At 33.7% G+C, this 26,753-nt stretch overlaps 1 protein-coding gene across 1 annotated transcript; it reads right to left on the bottom strand.

Moving 5' to 3' along the window:
* Window positions 1–26,660, bottom strand: LOC111695794 (uncharacterized). The gene is made up of 22 exons (XM_023465234.1): window positions 26,578–26,660; window positions 26,019–26,141; window positions 25,674–25,768; window positions 24,880–25,051; window positions 23,853–24,004; window positions 18,784–18,897; window positions 18,057–18,155; window positions 17,242–17,325; window positions 16,028–16,143; window positions 15,566–15,695; window positions 15,117–15,203; window positions 14,314–14,432; window positions 12,893–13,000; window positions 10,191–10,467; window positions 8,662–8,823; window positions 7,602–7,819; window positions 6,455–6,592; window positions 5,351–5,508; window positions 4,199–4,286; window positions 3,486–4,131; window positions 2,006–2,982; window positions 1–1,735 (listed from the first exon to the last, which is right to left on the bottom strand). Exons 2-22 carry the CDS (start codon window positions 26,092–26,094, stop codon window positions 1–3), a joined length of 5,751 nt encoding a protein of 1,916 aa, XP_023321002.1. The 5' UTR covers window positions 26,095–26,141; window positions 26,578–26,660.
* Between the last annotated feature and the right edge of the window lie 93 nt (window positions 26,661–26,753).

The following is a 26,753-nucleotide window of genomic DNA, read 5'->3' as shown; positions in this document are numbered from 1 at the left end:
CTATATATACGTATATATATATATATATATCATTAATGTTCCGTAATTCAGTGATATAACCCGCACAAACATACCTAACTCTGGTGAAAAATAAAAATATTCTAAAAGGGGGAATTTTTTTTGGAGAAAAAATACACCACTGAAAAATTTTTTTTTCGTTACCTTCAAACCAGCTCGCAGAACTTTGCACAGTAGAACAGATTTGCATCCAGGTTTATACTGATCACTGGCTTCAGGACGATCTGCAAAATACAATCCTTTTTCTCCAACCAGTGTCTTCAGATGTGTGGTGTTAAAGTTGGTCTTCAACACATCCTGGAGATCATCTAACTTAAACATGTAGAACAACTGGGTCTCCTCGCACATCAACACTCTCTTCATACTGTCAAACTTGGCATTGAGAGTTGGGTTCATCACAATATCTATACACCGTATATTCGGTTTTGTGTAACTGCTAGTTAAAGGTATTCTGTAGAACACAGTTTCTGCGAGCAGGTATTGTATCTCGTATGGATTCTTGTCATTGTAGGCTTTCTTGGGGAATACAGTTGAAATCTTGAATATCTGCTGGGGTGGGATGGATTTAAATATCGGAAGAGAAGAATTTTCTCCTGGAGAGCTATTTCTGTAGTGAACTATGTAGGCAGGGAGAGCTAGAGCTGGATCATATATAATAAACTCATCATTCTTCAGCGCACACGTTCCAACTGCAGCATACAGAGAGTCATATCCCTTCTCCTTCATCTTTTCTGGAGTTAAGTAGTTCATGGCCGTAGTAGCAGCTAGAGATTTTCCTAGCAGCACCTTACACACCAACAGCTTGTTACTACTCTTAGTATATATTTCCTGAGCAGACTTGGATGAATTACTGGCAAAATATACTCCCTGACCAAACATATTCCGGTTAGATTGCTCCGGCAGTCTAAACCCGCTACCAAAGCAGATATTTTGAATTGCGTTATTATCAGTTCCATGGAACTTATAACTCCAATCTCTGACAGGATCAAACAATTCACTCTTAGCCTTCCACCAGGCTTTCTGTAGAGGAAGGTTTTCAACTCGTTCTACTTTCTCTATTATGGGAAACCAATTATGAAGAGGAACAATGTACTTCAGAGTAAAATCTTTGATTCCATCAAACTCGTCATGAAGAGGCTCTACAATCTGACTTGTAGGTTTGGTATTGTTTCGTAATTCTAAAAATTTTTCAGTTTTCTTTACTTCTCTCCGTGCATGCTCTCTGGATTTCTCTATTTGTTGTTCAGCCAGCTCTTCACATCTTTTACAAGAACCACAGACATCCTCTCCACAACTTCCTTCACATTTATGGTTACAAAGCAGAATCTTATTGCAGTCTTTCTTGCACTTTACGTCAAGATCACTTTGATAACACCTCTTCACATTTGTGTGTCCGCACTGAGAGATAAACTTTACCTCTGTATTACACTTGATTTCTTTCATCGATGCACTGCAATAAACCTTGACACTGTGTGAACAGGATGGGAACTGTTTCAGTATATCCTTCATGCACTTCACTTCTGAATCGTTCTTGTAACACTTCTTCTTCCCAGCATGTCCACAGCTAAACTGTGTATCGACCATCTTACTGCATTTATCATGAGAATGAATTGCACCACATTGTTCAATACAGTTGTGTTTTCCACAGCTCATAGTCTCAACACAGGGAAGTTTACACTCGAGTCTTTCCTCTTCTTCTACTCCTCTATAGCAAGCCCTAAATAAAGAAAACTATTTAAGTAAGTCCAATAATTTGTTGTTTAAAAATTCCTTGCTCATGTAATAAGCTTAAAATTTCAAGAGACCATTCATTACAAATATACAAACTCAAATTAACAATATTAAGAGAAAAACAATGATATCTCAATCATTTTAGCTAGGACTGACGGGTTGTTATGTTATCATTGTGAATGGGGAGTGTAACAATTTAAATGCAAACTATAAACCTTGAAATTACATCGAAAGTCATTTTAGTTTTAGTGTATACCTTTTATCAGGGTGACCACATCTTGGATATACAAAGTCTATAACTTCCTTGCATTTAGGATTTTTGTCATAGCAGCATTTGGTAACATCCCTGCCACAGTCCGGACATACATAGCCCACCTTGGTCCGGCACTTGGTGTGTTCATGCCTTGGTTGACATGGAAGTTTGCACGCATGATCCTTGTTCAAGCATAGATGCAGATTCCCACAAAGAACAGTACAGAGTTCTGATGGGGTTTCAAGAAGATTTTGTATCTTCTTTACACTGTCCAAACTCAGCTGGTTTACAGGGTGGAGAGGACAGGATATATAAACCTGAGGTCCTAGATGTTGGACCTTGTCCATCAATACATCCCAACATTCAGCTTTCCTTATAGTCAACTCATTTCCTATGAAGATAACACATGACTTGGCTCTGGACTGAGCTACACATCTTCTAGGACGATCTCTAAGAAAACCAACTGTTCCTTTGGGATTCCCGCGAACAAGAGAAACAATAACAATCTTGTTTTCATCTCCCTGATAGTTGTCCACAGTAGAAATGATGAAGGGTGTATTGTTGAGAACCTTGTATTCAGTGAGATAACTCTTCATTCGAATTTTTACCAGACTTGCTTGACCCAGATAAGCGCAGAGAATAGTTATGTCCTTTGGTTCAGCTCCGTAGGTAACCAGAAGAGTTGCAAGACTCAGTGCCATCTCAGCTTCCGTAGGATTATTGGCACTTCTATCCCCCTTTTCCTCCTGTTTGTGTGTCCAGAATATTGATGAATGCGTAAGAGTTACGGGAAGCTCAATAGAGTCTACTCTGCCATGATTACTAAGAAGATTAGGATAAATATCCTTCAGCAGTTCCGCGATATCAGGGCGCATCCTGTTTTGCATCTCTAGCTGGATGTAGGGTAGGTTGTTCTGCACCAGCCTCTGCATCATGGACACATCAAAGTTGAATTTGTTCTTCAGCTCGTATGTTTCAACCTAGGATAAACTATTCAATAAACCTTATCTTAAAGGGACTGTAAGCATGATGTCAAGTGATCCTCGAAACTAAAAGGGCAATGTTCGGTTTACAACTGTACCCCTTAAACCTTGGACCGTTCAGTGTTCATTGAGTGAAGAGAGTTCTGTGTTTGAATATCTTTAAAACTCAAACAGAGTGTACACTGCGTACACTGTGAACTCACTTAAGTTGATTCGTTAGTTGGGTCCCTTTTCTGTTAATTTGTAGAAAATGAATATTGATATTTTTCAAACTTAAAAAAGCTTGCAAGTGTTCAACAATTAAAAGCGTTTTGTATATTATTGTTAAAAAGTCTGACAACCTCAAAGGTTTTAAGGATACCATTGTAAATTAGGCATTGACATCTTTGCATGCAGGGTCACTTGAAATTACTCTTCCAGTCCATTCAATACAAAATACGTGTAAAATGAACTCTAATGAGTTTTTTGATAATTATTTAAAAAGAATTAAACTGTTCTACCTGAGGGGGTAACTGGTTATGGTCTCCAATCATAATAAGATGTTTGAGTCTAGTTGTCAGAGCAACCAGAAGCTGGGGTTCCAGTATCTCAGCTGCTTCTTCAACCATCACTATTTCAGGATCAATCATCTTCAGCAAGGAGTTATTTATAGAAGCTCCTGTAATTGTCATAGCTATGACCTTCATGTCACTCAGTGATTCCGCTTTGTTTGCCATTTCAAGGCTTTCTTTCTTTTTTTGTGCTTCATCTAGTTTTTCATATAGTGCTTCCAGATTCATCCATCCTGGCTCTTGGCGCTGACACAGTACAGCATACAGGTATTTTATCTTCTCATCTGTCAACATGTACTCTACAGGTATCTCCCCAGACAGAAGATCTTTATCTAAAGGGCATGTATCTGGGAAAGCATCAAGTTTACAGATAAATCCAGTCTGGCGGATTTCAGTTATGTCCATGTAAAAATCTCCGGCTGGACCTCCACGTCCAGAATCATCTGAATAGTGTTTTCTCTCATTATCCCACTCTTTCACTTCAGTTTGATCCTGCTGCTCAACATTATTCTCCTCAATGTTCTTCTGTGTTTCCCTGATCAACTGAATCTTAGTCAGACTCTGCTTCATCTTCCCAATACTGTTCGCAAACCGACTGAACACAACAAATTCAATTTTAATAATTATAAAAATAAAAATAAAAATCTTCATAATAAGTTAACCTGAAATCTATGTTCGATGGAATCCAATTCCGGAATTTCTTTTTGATTTTTCTCCACTCCTTCGATAGCTTCTTGTCCGAAGAATTTTCTTTAAAACAAAAATTAACATTTTATGCAATCTAAAAAAGGGACATTCTAATACTTCCTAAATTGTTTTCCTGCAGTAGAAATGTGCAATGTGCAAGTCACTTTTGTATAGAAACCACAATTGAAACTATAAACATTGATATTTAATTCATTCTTGGACAAGCTTTCAAGGGTACCGTTGAAAATCGGAAATGCCATCTATAAATAGAGAGTCGATTGAAATTACGTTTACAATTACAGACCCTTTAAAAAGACCCCTCTGATCATGAAATATAAATTCAGACATATTTTATGATGGATTGGGGGTGCATCATAATTACAGTTATTAATGAAAAGAAAAAAATTCTTGGAAATTTATTTTTGATAAAAGAAATTTGCGAAACTTATGTTTACCAAAATGACATGGATTTTTATTTATGTTGAAGTTATGCTCGAAAAGTGAAGAAATTCTCAAAAAGATGAGAAGACATAATTTAAGGTAAATTAAAATTAAATGGGCCGGATATACAGGGTGTCCTACGAAGCATGATAGTAGCAAGACGACATGAATATTAATGATTCTTGAAACTATAACCACCAAATTATCCTAGTCCTGGCATTTCCATAAGATGGTCTGCCTTCTTTGTGCTGTCAATATTTACCGGGGGGACATTAAGAATTTCGTCCAGATTTCAAATTTATAAATAAAACCAAAATTGTCGAAATCTTCAGGAAATTCTTCATACCTCCGATAGTATTGATAGTAAATAAAAGGCGGACCACATTTTGAAAACACCACCTCTAGGGGTACTTTGTGATAATTAATTCTAGAATCCTACTTCTAAAATTAAGATAACGAATAATTGTCGCAAATTATTTTTAAGATCAAACCCGACTTTCAAATCAGTCGTCTTGCTACTGTCATGTTTTGTGGGACAAGAGAGATGGCTAGATAGAGAATGACATTTAAAAATGACTCTACATACTCTGTCAACTGTCACAAGATTAATATTGAAGAACCTTTCAATCGTAATATTTAATTTAAAATATCATGCTTGATGAATAACCCTGTATTAATATGTTTACCTAAAATCATATCCTGCATAGTTGCTCCAGTCTGCCATATATTCCTCTGTATGATACGGATCATATCATCGTTAGTATTTGTATCAGTCAGTATATTATATATATCTATATCAGACATATAAAACACTATATCAGCCAACGTCAACCCGACAGGAAACCTAATTAAAGGGATTGTTAGCTGTATTTCGATGACCCTTCTTTAAAGACTTACATGACCGATTCACAATTGAGGAAAATTATTTTATAATGTATGGGTCATTATAGAAAAATCTAAATCGAAAGTCATCTTCATCGTATTTAGTTCAAAATGTCGACTCCTAGGACAATAACAGAACTAGATATATTTCTACTATTTTTAGTTGGATCCAGTATTCTTTACTGATGATTTCAAACAAAGATAAGCACGGATTTCACAATTTAAGCATTTTTAGACTGTTCATTCAGAAGTTATCCTACAATTGTGTGAGTTTCCCAGTCTTTGATTATAAAAAACAGTATTATACACAATGGATGAGATTTAAAAGAAAAGTATGTTTTTTTTAAATCTTGCTCCTTACATCTCGACTATCTGTCTTGCTGAATAACTGAAAACTTCTTTTTTCTCTATGCTATATCGTTTACTGTGCTAAATCGTTTTCTCTATGCTATATCGTTTACTATGCTAAATCGTTTTCTCTATGCTATATCGTTTACTATGCTAAATCGTTTTCTCTATGCTAAATCATTTTCTCTATGCTAAATCGTTTTCTCTATGCTAAATCGTTTTCTCTATGCTATATCGTTAACTATGCTAAATCGTTTTCTCTATGCTTAATCGTGTTCTCTATGCTTAATCGTTTTCTATATGCTAAATCGTTTTCTCTATGCTAAATCGTTAAGTATTCTACTTAAGGACTTTTTTCTAGGCACAAAAGCACATTCAAGCTAGGCAAATCAATGCAGATCGACAAACTTTAAGACTTGTAGGTCCATTAAGTCTCATTCGTTGTGAATAACCCTTTATCTAAAGATTTTAAAATTTGTAAATATTTACGACGATTTATAATTATATGGTGTAATAAAGACGACTTTGTACGTTTTTAGGGTTGTAACTGTCGACTGTACCTGGATATTTCTTCATGCAGCCTTTCATTAAGATGAGTGATCTGATCGTTCATTTCGTTGATGAAATATTCCTTTCTTCGTAATACATTATACAGCCGACAATCCTCCAGCCGAAGATCTGAACATTTACCACCGATCCTAGATAACAGCTTAGAGTTGTTCGCGGGGTTTTAAACTTTTAATAAATAGTCTATAGAGGTTTCAAGATGTGGAAATATCGTCTTCCACACGTCCAATATTTTTTATTATTTTAAAATTTTTTTTAGATTAATGATTAACATTTACTTACATACAATTCATTATTCAGGACCCATCTAGCCGATAAAAGCTATTTCAATAATAGGCCCTTTACTCAAATACACATTTGAAATAAAAAATTCATCACAAAAAATGTAAGAAATGGAAAGATAATTTGCTAGGAGAAAATGAGGTATGAAGGGAGGGAAATAGGAATGACGGCAAAAAATGAAACAAAAATCAGTAAACATATTAGTTGTTTAGGAACAGGTTGAGAAAATAAAATGAACTCTTATTCAGTTATTAGTTTCTGTAATCTCTCATTGTACACAATCATTTTCTGTAGATTTTTTGGAATTTTTATTGAGAGACGACATTTGGAGAATTTGTAGATATCTGCAAACAAATTTGTAAAGAATAAGAAATTCAATAAAATGATGAAAAAGGAATAATTGATTCTAACAGTGATTTATTAAAAAATTTCTATCGAGAAATGTGTTCCTAAACATCTAATTAGTTTACTGTAAAATTTTATAAACATATTTTGTCGTCGTTATTTAATAATTTAAAAAAAAAGTCGATTCTCAAAACGTAACCAACCAAATGGATGATTTTGAATGTCAACTTTGCGCTTAAACTCAGTAATTATACATCATTAAAAGTTTTATATGTCTAAAAAATTTCTTCACAACACTACATTCTCAGCTCAACTACTATACACTGCCGGTCACTCCCTTTTAATAAATATTTTCAGGTAATTTTAACGGCGAGTTAAAAAAATCTATTTAAGGGGAAAACTAATAAATTTTTAACGAAAAAGGAGGCATTTTGCCAGTATTTTTTCAGTCTTCAAAAAGTATTTTTCTTAAAGGAGGGGGGGGGGGAGAGATCAATGTGTGGGGTAACTTACCTCACCATATTCCATTTAGACACTGCATGAGTGTCCAGGAGATCACCTAGGAATTCATCTAGGGCATGATTCTTATACGTGATTACCAGGATGGGTCGGGTTGATGGTTTCTCAAGTCGGAGCAGTATCTCTAGTATCTTGGTTCCTATGAAAGTTTTCCCCGCTCCGGGAGGACCCTGGATGATACTCACCCGGTTCTTCAGAACATGCTGCAGCGCCTAGAACAACACCTTCTTGGAGACCGTCATATAGCTTTATATATACTTAATCTTAGTTCTCCGAAACGTTATCTATCTCTCAAAATTTCATATATCTCATTAAAACATCATCTCTCATTACAACTGCATATCTCTTATTAATAACTATTAATTACTACTTAACTGAGAAAGTTTTATATTTAGAAATAAATATCTCTTTAAATCAACTTCATATATCTCATGTCTCTCATTAATAACTATTAAATAATACTTAACCGAGAAAGAATTTTATATTTGAAACTTAATTCAAGGATATCTAGGAATATTATATTTGTACCTTAGTTTGAGATGAATCCAGCTTACTGTCTGCTTCAAGGATATCCAGGAATATTATGTTTGTACCTTAGTTTGAGACGGATCCAGCTTATTGTCTGCTTCAAGAATATCTAGGAATGTTATGTTTGTAACTTAGTTTGAGACGAATCCAGCTTAATGTCTGCTTCAAGGAAATCTAGGAATAATATGTTTGTACCTTAGTTTGAGAAGGATCCAGCTTAATTGCTGCTTCAAGGATATCCAGAAATATTGTTTGTACCTTAGTTTGAGACATATCCAATTATCCAACTTATTGTATGCTTCAAGGATATCTAGGAATGTTATGTTTGTACCTTAGTTTGAGAAGGATCCAGCTTAATAGCTGCTTCAAGGATATCTAGGAATATTATGTTTGTACCTTAGTTTGAGACGGATCCAGCTTATTGTCTGCTTCAAGGATATCCAGTAAAATTATGTTTGTACCTTAGTTTCAGACATATCCAGCTTATTGTCTGCTTCAAGGATATCCAGGAATATTATGTTTGTACCTTAGTTTGAGACGGATCCAGCTTATTGTCTGCTTCAAGGATATCCAGAAATGCATCAACAGAAACCATTTCAGCTTGCACAGGAACATGATTTATAGTTTCTCGTTCTTTTACTCGATATTCGATTTGCACTCTTTCAGTTTCCTTCTTTTCTCGGAGTTCCTTAAACATATAAAAATCTCAAGTAATAAAAATAATTCCACTCGAATTCATTTAGTGTCCCTTAAAAAAAAGTCCGGGCTACTGTAATTCGGTCTTAAGAATCAAATTTCAAATATTTTAATAAATCTTTTACATTTTACAATTGAGTCTTTGCCACACACTCAAACTTTGAAATTCTATATCTGTGCAACCTAATGATGTAAACCGTTGATATTTCTAACTGATAATTTATTGTATGAAATATCTAAGGTCTACGAAATTGGGTTGCAAAGATATACCGATGAGAAAATCAGAGTTCGTGACAAAGACTTAATTCCTTAGCAAACAAAAAGGTAAGGACTGCAGAAGAACAAAAGTCGAATAAGAAAGTCAAAATTACAATGAAACTATACTATATTAAAAATATGTCTCGTAATAGCAAATTGCTAGTGAATCTCACATAGAGATTTTATTCTACGTAGTGTGCGTTTTAAGTTTCCACAGATAAAGGGACGGTAAGCACAATTTCAAATGACCCACCAAGCAAAGAGAGAAAACCCCGATTTACAACGGTACCCTTTGCACCTTTGACTGTTCATCCAGTAAAGAGATCTCTTTGTTTAATTATCTTGAAAACCACTCTTTGGTCCCTCTAAAACGCGGTGTACATTGTGTAAAGTATAATCTTAACATAGATGATGCGCTGCTTGTGTAGTTGGACACTACCTAATATTGCAGTACACTAAAAGAGGTTTCCGAAAATTCGAAAGAAAAAATATATTTTCTGCAAAGGAATTGAGTCTTTGGAACAAAATCAAATATTTAAACCTCAATATCTTTAGAACTCGATGTTGTAAACCTTTGATATTTCAAACTCAGATTATTTGATCTAACAGAATTCATAGTTTGAAATATCTAAGGTATGCAACATTTGGTTTCAAAGATATAGTGATTAGAAAATAAGAGTTTGTGGCAAAGACTCAATTCCTTTCTAGAAAGTAAATAAAAAGTGTTTAACAATTAAAAGCGCTTTTGTAAAATAAGTCCCACAACATTGATCAGTTGAAGGTGTTAAATATTCCGATGTAAATCGGACATGAAGGGTCCCTTGAAATGACGCTTATGAGTCCTTATAATTCGGGAAACTTAAAAAGGACACAAAAAAAATAAAACCCTAAAAAACATATCGAACATCTAGGAAAAAAAGTTCGGACATTTACTGATTATCTTTGGCAATTCAGATATTTTAAACTATGAATTCTGTTAGATCAAATAATCGCAGATTGAAACATAAAGGGTTTGCACAGATGATTGCAAAGATAAAGGGATCAGAAAACTTTAGTTTGTGTCGAAAACTCAATTTCTTCAGATTAAATAAAATTATATACCTCGAGCTTGAGGTTGTTTGATGAGATAAATGGAATATTTGAGCGCTTTAACTTCGGTAATGAAGAAATAGGTTTGGCTGGCGGATTTATCCTATTTCTAGGCCTTACTGTTGAAGCGACTGCGGGTTGTGAAGAATCTGATGACGTATTGACAAATTTAAGATCGTCCGGAGAAACTGATGGTTCTCCAGATGTGAGATCAGAGTCAGGTTCAATAAACGGATCAAGTATTATTCTGTTAGACTCCAGGTTTAATGGAGGACCACTGTTCTCACATCTAAAATAGAAACAATGGTTTTAAGAAATTGTAAGCGTAATTCAAGTGACTTTGCAAAGATTTCTCAATTCACAACGATACCCTTAAAAGCTTTGTCTGATGAGGTATGAATTAGTTATCAATGTTTATAATTTTGAAAACTGTTTATTTTCAATTTTGTCTTGCGCATTTCTGCAGGAAAACGTGCAGAATTAATGAATTAAAAACTTTTCAAACGACAATATTTTCCACATTATTGATCAGATTAAGGTTTCCCCCCCGAATACCATTGTAATGAGAATGGAACACTAAATCCGTTCTAATTACAAGTTGAAGAGAAGGAAGTTAAAGAAACAGATAAAGTCTGTTTTAGATACTGCAGCTGATAAGAACTTCATCACAACTGAAGAACTTGAAGCTATGCTGGCTGATGGTAAGAATCCAGCAAAGTTTTAACAGCTGTTTAAAGTAAATAAAACTCACATTCCAGGAGATACTCCACCAAGTAGGCCTATCATCAGCGGTTCAGGAAGTTAAACCCATCTTATCTTCAGGATACTCCAGATTTTTTTAGATGCATTGAAAAAATCAACAAAGATGATTTACCAGCCAACTCTTTTCTATTCTTTATATCTTAGATAATGGCCTAGAATTCTGTAAAGAAGCTCTTGAAACCAGAACTGATAAATCTACCTTAGTCATTTTTGATTGAGCTGCTAAACATTTGTTTGAAAAAGAACATTTCTGAATACTTTACAAACAATTGATAGGAACAGCAATGAGAATACATCCAGCCCCTTCCTATGCAAATATTATTATGGCTAAGCTGATGATCAGATTGTGAAACTTCCAAATACATACAAAATAACTAATGATCTGAAAAGATCAGGATGATCGTTTTGGAATCTGGACAGATTCTATTGATAAATTATATCAATTCCTGGATGATATCAATAAAATTCATCCTACAATCAAGTTTACTCTAGATCATAGTTCTCCATTTTTTGTAGTTTGAAGGATGAACATGACTGTTGGTGCCACAGAACAAAAATGACAAAAACTGTACATTGAAGATGGAAAAATTACAACAGATCTCTACAGAAAACCCACAGATAGATGTATGTATCATCTCGCCACCCAGCACATATTTCTAACAACATACCTTATTCACTTGCATACAGAATTGTACGAATTTTCTTCTGAGCAGTGATTACAATTCTTCAATTGTCGACTCTGCTATAGTCCGAGCTAAAGCTATACTAGAGAAGTTGCTTAAAGAATGTGGAGAAAAAAGAGAGACCAGGTCGAGTGATAATCTCTATCTCATTTAAGCCTCAACTGCCTTGTATCTCCTCATTCATATGGAAACATTGGAGAGCCATGGTCCAGGATCCTTGGATTAAAGAGTTTTTTTTTAAAAATCCCCCTATGGTTACCTATAGGAGACCTCCTAATCTCAGGGATAAACGCATCTAAACAAGAATTCCAGATCCAGGTTGGAGGTGGGGTCTCTCTAAAAACAGACTGAATCTAAATGGCAACTACCCTTACTACCCCAAATACCATCTGTTTTTAGAGAGACCCCACCCCCACCCTTGAATCTGAATCTGTATAGAAACTACCCTCACTACCCCAACTACCTTCAGTTTTAAAGAGACCCCATCCCCACTCTTTGATTATTCTTTGTGCATGGTATACAATATGGCCGGGTATAGATTCAAATTAAATCAATTGTTTTAAGCTTGTTCCTGGCATTCATAACACTCTCCGTCCTTTACTATCCTCACCACCCACCTTCTGAAGGGTGCACATTTCGTAGTCGAAAAAAAGACATTTTATACATACAGCCTTAAACATTAAACAAGCTCCCCCCCCTGATTTTCGTAAAAATTCGTTAATTAGATCGACCACCACTTTAAACAATATACATAAACTAAACAGTTTGTTTTTATCTTCATGACAGAAACAAGGAATAATATTTTTCTTAAAACATTCTTCCAAAAAGTAAATTTGCAAATTATCTTTTTTTCCATTTCATGATATGAGTTCGTTTCCCTTTTGTCCATTTGACAACCCATTTAAAATTTTTTAAAAAAATCTTTTTATTTGTATATTTTCTTGTGGTTTTTTAACATCGATTTTGATGGTTATTATATCATTAGAACTGACAAGGATCAATGTGAAACTAACATCTAGTTTTTTTTCTCGACATATGTTTGGTCCATCACCATCACCGAATTTTAAATCGGACATTGCCATCATTGCCAGGGTCATTTTGAATAAAACATGCCCATTAGTACCGAACTGAATGATACTTATGAACTTAGATGTGCAATTAGTTGTATTGCATTATCATATATAGTTAAATATTCATATGTGTAATATTATTAGTTAATCAATATCAATATTAATATTAATTAATTAATTAATATCAATTTTATTTTACCTAACAACAGTATCCTTTATTGGCAGATCTTTCATGTTATAGGACTGTAAAGCAGCTAGTACTGGGCCATATGCTTTGTAGAAGTTAGGAGATTCAACCATAATTATCCTAAAATATTCTACTAAGAACACATAGTAGTCACAGTCTATTATTAGAGCATATATATGTATGTTTTGGTGTCAAAATGTAAAGGTTAAAAAGATGTATACATATACTTTGCTTGTCTGTTTGTATGTAACCAATAAACGGCCCCAGGGAAGGTTTAAGGATGATTAGAATAAACAAATTTTTTCTGCAAATGAATCGGATTTATTAAAATCCACGCCAAAAAAATGATAAAAAAAACAAATGAAGGTTAAAATCTAAGGTGGGAGCGAAGCGCTCTGAAAACCTAGTAATGTACAATGTACATTGTGTATATAATGTTTGTTTGTAACCAATACGTCAAAACCGTAGAACTGATCTGGTCCAAATTTTCTTCAGGATTCACAATGACCCAAGGGAAGGCCTATAGATGGTAACTGGTAAGAATTATAAAATTAGCGTCTTAAAAAATTCTATTTTTCCAAATCCACAAAAAAATATCGTACATGGGCGCGACGCTTCCTGGAAGCCTAGTTAAAATGAATTTTTTGTTTAAGATAACGTTTAACTTAAATCATGTCTATAAGAACTTAATAGAAGAGAAAATTGCCGTTCATAAAAATTAATTTTTATTATTATGTTTCAAAAAAGTGAATCATTTCCCCCTCCATTCCATAACAGATTTCGGTTGTTAGGGGTGTTTATTAGTTTTTAAACAGCTTAACTGGAGAAAAAAATCTCTAATGTTTCAAGTTTGCATTGCAGCTGTGTTTTCAATAGAATAAACAAATCTGTTTTTTGAGGAATTTGTAGAAATCGTTTTTTCATTTTTGGCGCTTTAAAAAAAGACCCATGGATTTCTTTCTCAAAGAAGATTCCTAAAGCGGCCAATATTGATTTTTTTTTAAAATTCAAAAGAAAAGAGGACACTTAACACTTTTGATAAAAGGGTTAGTTTAAGTATGCTTAATATATCACTAAGAAGTAAATGTACATCAAGATTATTATTATGCCTATTTTATGAATTTGAACTACTGGGTGTCCCACGAAACTTGACAGACCACATTTTGGAAATCCCAGGACTGGGCTTGTTATGTAATCATGTTCTTTAGAATAATATTTCTAAAATTAGGTTTGTTATGAATAATTGCCGCAAATTATTTCAAAGATCAAAGAACACCTTCAAGTCTTGCTACTGTCATGTTATGTACGTCGCTGAACTATCTACCGCCAAATTTGGATCAAAGATTAGTAGGATTTGAATCGGAAAATTCAGGTTTTGAACCGGCGGTTGGTAGTTCAGCAACCTCTCCGATCAATTAAACCCAGTCCCTGACCTTCCATTGTTTTGGAGGATGTCCAGTAGGATGTCGGAGGTTGACTTCTTGTTGAGCCCGGGGAGAATATCAACAAATATGAGACCATCCTTCAGAAGCTTGTCATCTCTATTGAAAACCTGACAAGACGGAGAAAAATTGATGGTAATTTGTAATATTGTTGACTTAACAGTCAGCTTAATAAAATAAAAGAAATCATTTATTGAATTGTTTAAATTACGAAATGTTTTAAAATAGTTTTTTTCCAGTGGGACTAAAATTGCCTGTTTAAAATAGAATAGAATAGGTGGAGAGGGGGGGGGGAGGAGGAGGAACGTGGGCTCAATGTGTGCAAACCCCCGGAAAAAAGATTTATATATCTGGAAACATACAGCGGCAGCCACCGTAATATACAAACCACATAGAGTCGTTTTCCTTATATTTCAAATTTGTTTTAACAAATATGTATTTACAGACTTACTTCAAAATGAATTAAAGGGAGTGTTCGCGAAAAATGAAAGGGGGTATTATTCGCGAACACTCCCTTTAAGTGTTCAAAATGATTAATGAGGGACAACCAAAAAAACATTAACTTAAATTCCCTAAAGTAATGGTTTTAAAGATATAAGGGCAATGTTTTAAGTAGAATCTTAGTTCAAATTAAAAGTTAGATGATTCAATGCACAATGCTTATTATTAGCAAACAATTGTAAATGAATAAATACAAATTACAAATGAATTAATCTAGTAATGTAGCAGAAAAAAGACAAGCAAGGGAACATGACAATATCTTCTGATAAATGTTAAAAAATAATAAAATCTACCTTTGCCCAGATGGCATCTGAGAAATCTCCCTCTATTGAGAGGCAGAGCAGGTTTCCGGTCAACAGAAACTTAGTTTTAGTCAGGTCCTACACTTGTATTTAATTACAGGATGAGACATGAGATAAATTGAGATAAAGAAGTTTAACCATTTAAATATTGGCACCTAAGTGAGTACCAGAAAACTCTGGAATAGAAAAACCACGTAAAGACTTTAATTAGTCCAATAAATATGTAACACATCACTTTTGCAATAGGTGAGTTAATAAAAACAAATAAAACCACTTGCTTTGTACCAAAATCAAGGACACTTTTAAATACTTTATTGTCGTCTTCCTATTCCACCTGTAACTGTGTTTAAATAAAAAGAACCTAATCTTAATATCTACAAAATCGACACACATCAAATTTTAAACATTTAACAAACTTTTTAGAAAAAAATTGATAGTACCTTAACTTTCCGCATAGATTTGACGTGAAGCAGGAATGCATATCCGTTCTGCTTAGTTGCTATACCTCGCAGGTAAACCTGCTCGTACACGTTCATGTCTCTATGATCCAGTTTCCCTTTGTTGAAATCTCTGAAAGTAATCGAGATAACTGAAGTGTTCACGATTTATGAATGCGGACACATAAAATGGATTGCGATTTTATCATTTTAAACCAACCAGGGACGTATGCCGCTGGATTAACAGAATCTTAGCTCAACCTAACTTTAGAAGTTTAATGGTTCTGTACACACTATATAAGTTATATTGTAAATTGAGTCCCAACAGTCGTCTTTCTGTTCCACAGTTTTATGGGTTCCCATTGTATCAGGAAGTGAAAAGTACACTTACCCAATGAAAAAGTAAAAAAACTTAAAAAGTCTAATTTCCTAGAAATGAAAAATTTATATTTAAACATCACTTACTTGATCCCCTTGATAATGGCATTAAACCCGTCAGTTCTCTGCAGCCTGAAGTAGACCTCCATGTAGTCCTCCTCGTCCGGGTAGGGGCTGAAGGGTCGCACAGGGGACAGATTGCTCTGAACAAACATGTCGAAATTACCAGAGGTGAGAAGTTATGAATAAGATTGAAATTGAAAGTCGTCTTCATATAATCATCCAAAAACGAGCCGTTAATTTATCCAATAAAATGTGCAATCAATATAAGAAATACAACAGATCACAATACTAAAATTATTTTTAATTTCACTAATAAATTATGATAATATGCAGAAAATGAAAATTTCCGAAAGTAACACTTCTTTAGTCTGATAAACGACATTAACTTCCACAATATTAACCAGATAAAGAAAAAGAAGGTACTGTTGTGAATCGGGAATACTGCACTGAAAATGTAAACGTATAATGTTCAATTTCATATAGATCTGAATCTGAATCACTGGAAAATGAAGAATAAGCTTTCTTAGCTACAACAGCTTTCATGGGAGCCTCATCTTCTGAATCTGAATCAATGGAAGCTGAAGAATCAGCTTTCTTAGCAACAACATCTTTCTTGTGAGCCTTATCTTCTGAATCTAAGTCCCTGGAAGACGAAGAATCAGTTTTCTTAGCAACAACAGCTTTCTTTGGAGCCTCATCTTCTGAATCTGAATCGCTGGAAGAGGAAGAATCAGCTTTTCTAGCTACAACAGCTTTCATGGGAGCCTCATCTTCTGAATCTAATCACTGGAAGATGAACAATCAGCTTTCTTAGCAATTAGAGCTTTCTTGGGAGCCTCATCTTCATCCTCATCATCAGTCCAAATTTAATGAATTTGAGCCTCGCCTCAAATCCGCCAAAAAATCGGTTTCAAGTGAGCACTTGCTTAAATCTTGAAACAGTGAATACAATTTAAGTTAAACCAACCATATTTGAGCCGCGGCTCAAATTCTATAAATTCGGCCTCAGAAACATTACTTTAGTTTGGGAGAATATCTCTTATATTGGGATTCACTTTGAATATTATATTGGTTTGGGAGAATATCTCCAGTATTGGGATTCACTTTGAATATTATATTTGTTTGGGAGAATATCTCCAATATTGGGATTTACTTTGATTGGGAGAATATCTTTAATATTGGGATTCACCTGGAACATTATATTGGTTTGGGAGAATATCTTTAATATTGGGATTCACCTGGAACATTATATTGGTATGGAAGAATATCTCTTCTTGTATTGGGATTAGTGGCAGCTGGCTGTAGTCCAGGAAACAGGTAGTCTTATTCAAACAGAAACATTTCAGAAATTAAAACCAAAATATCAGAAATGTCAAACAGAAAAACAAATTTATCGTCTTCTTCTTATTTCTATTAATCATTAAATATCGTGTTGGCTGTTTGTAATTTGTTACTGAACTACAGGGTGTCCCAAAAAACATGGGAATTCAGTGACGAATTCGATATCGTCTTTGTTATGAATTAGCATTGTAATACCTAATTTCAACAGCCATAATTTTAATAGGTCTGCTAGAATTTATTTTATGAAAAGGGTAAAAGACTGTAAAGATGTGTCTATAATGTCCCCGCAAGATGAACAGTGAAGACGGACAAGTTTACTCTGTTTGTATACTGCAATTTTCTTGTTTACTAAGTACAACCGTGTGCAGTCAAAATATAAACAAACAAAATGTGAACATAGCAGACGAAACTCTTACAGATTACAACTTTCTCAGTAGGTATCACGATACTAAATCAAAGAATTATTTGAAAAGACGATATCGAATTCGTCACTGAATTCCCATGTTTTTTGGGACACCCTGTATTAAAAAAAATACACCTTAATATTTTTGGAGATATCATTTTTACAAAATTCTTAATAACAATTCTTAAGTTAAAGGGAAAACAGTTTCCTCATTTTAACTGATTATTAACTTTTTTTGAAAAATTAAAATTTGAAAAAATTGCAATTTTCCTTTAAAATAAACCTTGATTTTAGAATTTTACTGTTTGCCTGTATTTGAAGCTGTTTCATATAATTTCTAGTGATATTCTTCAACATCTGATAGTAAACAGAAACCAGGGGGGATTCTACTTTCTGTCTAGTGAACACCTACAAATAAAGTTTTTCCACGGCTTCATTTTAAAGCCTAAAGTAGGTTTACAGGGGAAAATATTCTTAAAAAATAAACCAATCTCCCTTCACCCAATTTAAATTTAAATTTGATAATAATAAATCAAAGAAAATGAAAGATTTTTCACAAGTTTAAGTTTATTCTCTAAATTGCTTAGAAAATAGAAAATTATCAATGTCAGAAAAACGCCAAGAAAAAAGGAATAGAGCGCAAAAAATGAAATTTCTTTATTACATATATTAGGAACAGGGACCTGCTTGACCTGGCACCAATGAATTTAAGCTAGTTCGCCGAACAACCTATCGTCGATTTAAACACGTATCTGTAGTTCTGCAATCTAAATACACATGTAGTTTTGTTGGTTGCATCATAGGACGAGTAAATCCTGAATCACCGATCCCATTTCCTACTTTTGCCACGCCCCGTGGCCGTATAGTTTCAGTATTCGAGGTCGTTTGAGGCCGATAAGTATATATACCGTCCTTCTTTCAAATAAGTTTTAAACAGCACTGCAAAACTGCAGATAAGTATTTGAATCGACGGTAGGGATAGTTTAGCGACCAAGCTCAAATTCAATAAATTCGTAGTATAAAATAAAAAATTGACCTGTATAAGCTGAATAATACTGCTTGAAATCTGAGGAATATGTTTCATTAATTCAAGAAAATATTCAAATATCTCAACACGGTCTTCATCCTTCTCCAACCCCTCTATATACTCCTAAACATATATTCAAAATTACAGAATGAAAGTCGTCTTTGTGATCGGCGTAAACACCAATACCGTGAAGACGACTTTTCTTTGAGTTTTGGTCTCTAAGTAGCTTTTTGCATGTAACAAGTTTAAAGTATACAAGTATATATAGATGTATAAATATATGAATTGATATGTACGACGACGAATGTTAGTGTATGTACTTCTTGATATACAGAAGTAACAGAATAAAGAGAAATAAAAATAGTCTTGTTAAATTTTATTAAAACGTCCACGGTCAATGAAGACTTTTTTGGATTGTGAACTGTTTAAAGGGAGTGACCGGCTATGTAAGGTAGTTGAACTGAGTATGCAGTGTTGTGGAAAACTTCTTTAGGATTCATTTGAGAGATATAGAACTTTTTAAAGATCTGTAAATCCCGAGTTTGAGCGCAAATTCAATGTTCAAAATTTCTAATTTGGGGTTGGATACGTTTTCAGAATTAGTTTTTTAAAGTTTTTTTTAATTATTAAATAACGACGACATAAAATGTAAAAGAGTTCTACAATAAACTACAGACGTCATGCATAGGAACATGTTGAGAAAATAAAAATTAATCTTATCATCGAAAATAAGTAATCTTGTTCAATTATTAGTTTCTATTTTCTCATTATTCTGGTTTCCATTATTCACAAAGATTTTCGCAGATTTTCTAGAATTATTATTGAAAAGGCGACATTTGAAGAATTTAAAGAAATCTGCGAATAAATTCAAAGAAAATAAGAAATTCAATATAATAATGAAAACAAAATACTCGAGTTTAGCATTGATTTATTGACAAATTTCTTTTGAGAAATATGTTCCTAACCATTTAATTATATAACTGTATAATTTTTACTTTATTTTTCGTTGTCGTTATTTAATAATTAAAAAAAACTAATTCTGAAAACGTATCCACCCCCAAAGTAACTTTCATTCAATAAACTGAATATGTAAAAATTCAACAGCATGAATTTAAAAAAGCATAAAGGTAAATGCATGGTACACGCAAATCTGCCCCTTCAGTAAAAGTAAATTCAGCCTATATGAAGCATAAAGTCTGACCGCGTCAACCTTGTTGCACCGGCTAGTCCTTTCCATAGAGCTTAGTACTGGGACCGGAAAGGTTGACCCGGCTTGGAAATTCAAATGTACTACGGCTGCCCGTGGGTAATCGTATAGATGCATCATTGCATCTGAATTGACTATATTGGGGATTCTGAAGAAGAAAAATCATTTTTTAAACTATAACCTTTTCAGTTTATTAGTGGATTTTTATTTTCCTTACGAATTAGAGAAAATGAGCAAATGAAATGAGTCCTTGTCACGAACTCAAATTTTATAATCCCTATATCTTTGCAACCTGATTGTGTAGACTAATGATTTTTCAAACTTTGGTTAATTAATCTAACAGAATTTATAGTTTGAAATATCTAAGATATACGACATTGGGGTTGCAAACATATACAGTTTAGAAAATCAGAGTTTGTGGCAAAGACTCAATTCCTTTAAAGGAACAAAATTGTTTGGGTTCCTAGGGGAAACGTATCAAAAACTAGGAGGGGTGCGGGACGCGGCAATTCTAATGATTCATTTTTCAATTTTTCTTTAAAATTATTCCATATTGTGTAACATCTGCATAGGTTTAAAAGTAATGTTAGAGAGCAAAAACAAACTGTTGAGAGTTAGGTCCAGAGATGAGAGAATGCGGAGATCTATTAAAGGCTAGAAAAGGCGACATTGTCCACCAGCAGGTTCCATCGTGTACCACTGGAGTACACGACTAATAAGCAGACGTATGTATTCAGGGATATATAAGGGTTCCTTGGATACGAAATACAAAACCTTCAAAAATAGACTAAATTCATAAATAATTTATGTTTTCTGTTAAAAGTCAGAGTATTTCTTGAAGAATTGTAAACCTTAACCCCTGAATGGGTATTGGGTATTGCAAGAAGTGCTTTCATGGCGTGCTGGGACAACTATAGGCCTACTTAGCCTATCCCGTAAGTGCTTATGAACAGTATGTGTATGCCAAGTCTGTGTTTATGTCTCACGTGCAGACTTGGAGGTTGTCTTCTACTTGTTTTGGAAAGATATGAAAATGACAACTATTGGAAACAAATATAATATTATGCAATTCTTTCAATTAAGAGAAAAGCTGAAAAGCAGAACCGCATAACTTAAAATGGAATAATATTTTTTAAAGTTAAAAAAGATTTGTTCTCTGAATTTGTTCTATCTGTAAAATTAAAACTACTGCTATATTTGTCCTATCTGTAAAACAGAGGCTATCCCTGGATTTGTTCTATCAATAAAACAAAGAATATCTCTGTATAACAAGGACTACCCTAGACTTATCCTTTCTGTATAACAAGGACTACCCTTGACTTATCCTTTCTGTATAACAAGGACTACCCTTGACTTATCCTTTCTGTATAACAAAGGCTATCCCTGGACTTGTCTCTGCCAAGTTTTATTTAAAAACTAACTTGGGTACCCAGCTCTACCTGGAAACTTAGTTTTCCCAGTCGGCCTAACAACGTTCCCATAGTTATACCGAGTCCCCCAATAAGAATTTGAAGCAAATCCATCCAGAGGGTTTCTGAGTTATAATCGGACAAACTAACAAACAAGCACCCAACAAAAAAACAAACAAACAACCAACCAGAGATTACTACTTTATGTATAAATTTTATTGATATACTAAAATTTAATTGAAGGTTGTATTTTTTATTTTCCTCGCAAATTCGTATTTTAAATATAAGACGCTTATCTTTCGATTTGTCAATATTTGTAGAAAAACTGTTATCAAAATAATCCTGCTGATGTCAGAGAAAATATATAAGTACATGTTTATATAAACATGAGCTTTGAGCAGGGGGGCTGGATCTTAGCTACCTCTCCGTGTATATTGGCCTGAGTGTACAATGGGATAAGAGATTATGGCCTATTCATACAGTACAAATATCAAATATGCAGTACGCCTTTGGAGTACAAGTGTATGGGGATGTTGTTTATCTTAAATTTTACTCAGGTTTCTCAGAACTGCAGTTGATTAACGATGAAATATTGCTCTGTAAAAGACTGTAAATGTATATCTTCCTGGTTAAATGGAATCCTGCAAACGATAAAGGAGTAGTGGATTTTAATAGTTACATGGAAAACAAATTCTCCATTTAAATATTTTCATAAATCAGGATTAGCGTACATCATCACTCTATACACTATAACCTTGTTGGCTTTGAGTCACTACTTACTCTGGGGTTTCAGAAAGAAATAGTCTTGCGAGTTCTTCATCGCTTGATTGTATTATTTAAGAATATTAGTATCAAAAAATAAAATGCTCAACCTCTGAGCCTTCAGTAAAAGTAAATTCAACCTAAAGTCTGACCGCGTCAACCTTGTTGCACCGGCTAGTCCTATTGAGTGTCTGCTTTATTTACCCAATGTCCGGGCGATACAGTATAAACTGGGACCGGAAAGGTTGACCAGGCTCGGAAATTCAAATGTACTATAGCTGTCCGTGTGAAAGGGACTGAATCCACTTCTATATTCGATTCACAACCATAGTCATACCCTTTAAAACTTTGTCTAAAGAGAATAAAGACGTTATCCTTTCTAACTAATAAGCTATAATAAGGATAATTTTCAGTTTTGGTTTCCCAATAAAAGTGACTATAGGACATAGTGTTGTGAATTCATAGAGTAATAAAACGAAGAGGTGAAGCTTAGCTCAGATATACACAACCGACCTGTCTATTAATTAATTAATAGACAGGTCGGTTGTGTACATCACGATATGTTTACGTATCTAACGCTGTATAGAGCGATCGTATTTCTAAGAAGTGGTTTAATGTAGATATTTGAATATTAGTATTGATAATTAGATAGATTAAGTCGAAAAAATGTAAAAAAATATTTTTTGTTTAAAACAAATATCAAAGTGTGACAAACGTTTCTTCACCCATTTTTCAAGGGCTTTTCAAAACTATAGTTTTCAGATCTGTAGCTTTAGTCATAAAAAATGTTATGGGCTATTTAAGATTTTTTTACATACTCTGCACCCTACCTTAGGCATAAAAAAATTACCAAAAAATCTTTTAAATTTATATTCATGAAAAGTAAAAAAATAGAGGGGGAGCCAAATGCCCCCCGTTTAGGGTTCGTCATCGTTGTTTCATTTTTATGGGTAACCCTGCATACACTATCATGTTTATGATAAAGAGTTGAAGAGAAGAAACAATAAAAAATGTTTGAAATAAGAATGTTTTTAGTTAAATTCAAGCCCTAGAAACTTAATATTTTTGACAGAACTTTTAGCTAATAAATTGAAAACCTACAAATTTGAAAATTGTCAAATGTTTGCAGTCAACATCCTCGAATTCTCTTAAAATAAGAAAGAAAATCTAAAAATTGGTCAATTCCATAAAATCGCCCTTTAGAAATATGATCGCTCTATTTACAAGTGTTCAGTGTTAGATAACATATCGTGATGTACACAACCGACCTGTCTATTAATTAATAGACGGGTCGGTGGTTTACATCTGAGCTAAGCTTCACCTCTTCGTTTTATTACTCTATGTGTGAATTGTTTTGGTTTACTTCTTTTAACTTTAAATAAAACTTCCAACGTTTCAAGACTGTATATTCTGCTCAAGTTTGCTTTATTAAACTTTGTCATATGTTTACCCTTAAAATATCCTTAAAAATGGGAAAACGAACCAACAACTTTCATTCATTGCTTTTTTTAAATATATTTTCTATCAGGGTAAAAATTTGCACATATTTAGATATCAAAAACATTTGCTTTCATTTCACTATGACAAATTTTATGATAAAAAATATGAAAAAAAACAAAACCAACTAAAATGATAAACAGGCACTGGAAAGGAAATGAAGACAGCAGAGACAACGAATACAATTGAATGATGATGTTTACCTTCATAATCCCCGATCTAGGGTTGAATATCCAGGTTGAACAAGACACCTCTAGGACTTGGTGGAGGAGCTTCGTGGAGATTAATCTCATGGAGAATAATCGTCTTTGTACAGAGATAAACCTCTTCATGTTCGCCACCTTTAACCTTGAACCTAGAAATGTATATGTATCTATTGCATCCTTGTTGTGAATGAAGAGATGTGTAATTTTTTCAACTTTTAAACAATTTTTTTATGGAGTTTTTCTACTTCTAAACAAATGTAACATTTTATTTTTACATAAAAATCATCCTACTTCAGGTTTTAAAAACTGAAGAATCTATTTAGTTTTGTTACACATGTTTTTGATTTCAAAAATCAAACATAATTAATGTATTTGGAGTTGTAAATCCGCAACTTCTTGGCATAACAATTCGAAATTAGATTGCATCTCTATGTTTACAATCTAACATTGCGACCCTGGTTTCAGGGTTGCAATGTAAATATTCAATATTGTCACAATTTTGTTCAAAAATTGGAAAAATATTGTATATTTGCAACAACTAGCCGAGAACCGAAAAAAATGATAAAAGAAAGGAAATTTTTTTTTGTAAAAGATAAATAATTTTTTTTTTAGATTTTCTTCCTTGAAAGAATGGTTAAGTAGTAGGCTCTTTCTTTGAAAAAAATGAAAATATGTTTTTGAACAGAAGAATAATTACTGGGAACTAATATTAATAACAAGGCTTTTAGGGCGCTTCGCGCCCAACTTCCAATTCAATTTAGAGGTTCTCTTGGTGTACATTGTAATAGAAAAAAATCCGCGGATTTTATATAAAAAAATATGGATTTTCAAATTTTCAAAAATAGAATTTTGATGGAGGCAAATTTTTTAAAATTCTATCACCCATAAACCTTCCCTGGGTCACGTGAGTCCACACAAAAAATTTGGGCCCGATCGGTTCTGCCGTTTTGACGTTTATTGGATACAAACGGACAGACAGACAAGCAAAGTATATATATATATATAGATTTGATAAATCTCCAACCTATAAATTCCCATGCTGGAGTAGAGAGGAGAACTGGAGTTATCTCAACCTCTCTCCTACACTCCTCCACCTTCTCCTCTATCCTGGAGAAGAGTTCTTCCAGGTGATAAACTCTTTTGTTAATCTCCACATCTCCAATCTCTTTACAGTCTCCACTTTGACGCTCTCTTTCCTTTATTTAAGTAATAAAAATATTGTTTAAAAGGACCTTGCATTAAAAGAAGGGACATGTCCGATTCACAATGGTACCCTCGAAACCTTTATCTGATAAATAATGTGGGAGATATCGTTGTTTTCTAGCTTGAAAGGTGTTATAAAGTTATATTTACGGAATTTACGGTCAACATATTGAAGCATTTATGTATATTGTACATTGTACAATGTGAAACAAAAGAATGAGACTGAAAAATATGATTATTCCAAGGTTGAATAAAGTCTACTGTCTTGATTTTAATGTCGTGCAATGGCTTTTTCAATAATTTGGCCAATAGCGACACAAAATTACAGTTGCAAGGAACCATGAATATAAGAAAACTGACATAATAAATTATGTTCAGTCGTCTCTTAAGTCTCATCCTTAGTGGGTCACCCTGTAGGTAACAATCAAATTCTGTATTGTGACCCCCCCTCTCCTAAGTGCAGTTGATATTTAGAAAAGGTTTTTTTTCAAATTATGTTTTTATGGCCCGAAATGTCAAATTATGTTTTTATTGCCCGAAATGTTACAATGTATTTTACAGTGTAACGCAGTGTCCTAGTTCTAAATGCACCCTAAAATGAGTTTAATCCCCTACCTTGAAGTATATCTCTGTACCGTACTGCAGCTTAAAGGTTTGATCTGTACATGGCAGGTGTCTGCTGTGCAGAAACAAATTGTTTTCTTCAACATCTTCAAATCAGGGGAGTATATTTTTTAGAATTTTCAGGGAGAAATGATTTTTTATTATATCCGGAAAAAATTTAAAGTTGGTGATCAAAAGGTACATTTTTCATTCTTTCAAATACTTTTTACCCAAAAATTAATTCATTTTCCTCTAAAACCATTAATTTTCTTAATCCAGCAAATAAACTTGGGGGGGGGGGGAATGATTTTTTAAAGGGGGGGGGGCTGTAATGATTTTTCCACAAAATATACACCCCTGCTTCAGATTGTCCTCGGACATAGTAGATTATATTGTTGGATTTATCTTCACCGTTAGACACAATATTTCCCATCGTCCAGCCGGGCTTCAGGCGTTTAAGAGGAACAATATTTTTTAATCCTAACATTTAATTTTTTTAATATATTTTTAGAACAATAGAGCTAGGTAAATCAAAATAATTTTCATCAAAAATGGCGCAAAAGGCTTGATATGCATCATACAGGATTACCCACAAGGCTTGATATTCTTCATGTAGGATTACCCAAAAGAGTTTTAGGTCGTCATTGAAGTCTCATTGTTTGTGGTTAACCCTGTACTTGAAAATTTTAAACGCGTAGGCCAAAAAAAAGTAGTGAAATGTTGGGACTGTCTATACTGGTAAAGAAGTTTTTTTAGTTGTCAAAATGGAATATTAGAAAACTTAACATGTCGTTTTGTTGATGGAATGTTACAGAAAACCTTGAGTTTCTTGCTTTTAACCCCACTTTGCTTCAATATAACTAACTGTCTCTCTTACTTTCAAATATCCTAACCTACTGTGCTTCAATATTCTAACCTGGAGTTTCAAGTATCTCAGCCCACTGTGCTTCAGTATAACTAACTGTCTCTCTTACTTTCAAATATCCTAACCTACTGTGCTTCAATATTCTAACCTGGAGTTTCAAGTATCTCAGCCCACTGTGCTTCAGTATAACTAACTGTCTCTCTTACTTTCAAATATCCTAACCTACT

This window comes from Eurytemora carolleeae, unplaced genomic scaffold, assembly GCF_000591075.1.
Source record: "Eurytemora carolleeae unplaced genomic scaffold, Eaff_2.0 scaffold76, whole genome shotgun sequence".
Classification (NCBI taxonomy): Eukaryota; Metazoa; Arthropoda; class Copepoda; order Calanoida; family Temoridae; genus Eurytemora; species Eurytemora carolleeae.
This window is presented reverse-complemented; position numbering and strand designations above follow the sequence as displayed.

Excerpts from the sequence above, each read along its gene's own strand:
- LOC111695794 (XM_023465234.1), bottom strand. The coding sequence starts at position 26,094 with ATGGGAAATATTGTGTCTAACGGTGAAGATAAATCCAACAATATAATC. Across the intron at positions 24,005-24,879 it reads TCCAGCATGGGAATTTATAG|GTTCAAGGTTAAAGGTGGCG; the intron begins GTTGGAGATTTA and ends ATACATTTCTAG. Across the intron at positions 16,144-17,241 it reads ATACCAATATAATGTTCCAG|AGCAATCTGTCCCCTGTGCG; the intron begins GTGAATCCCAAT and ends ATGTTTGTTCAG.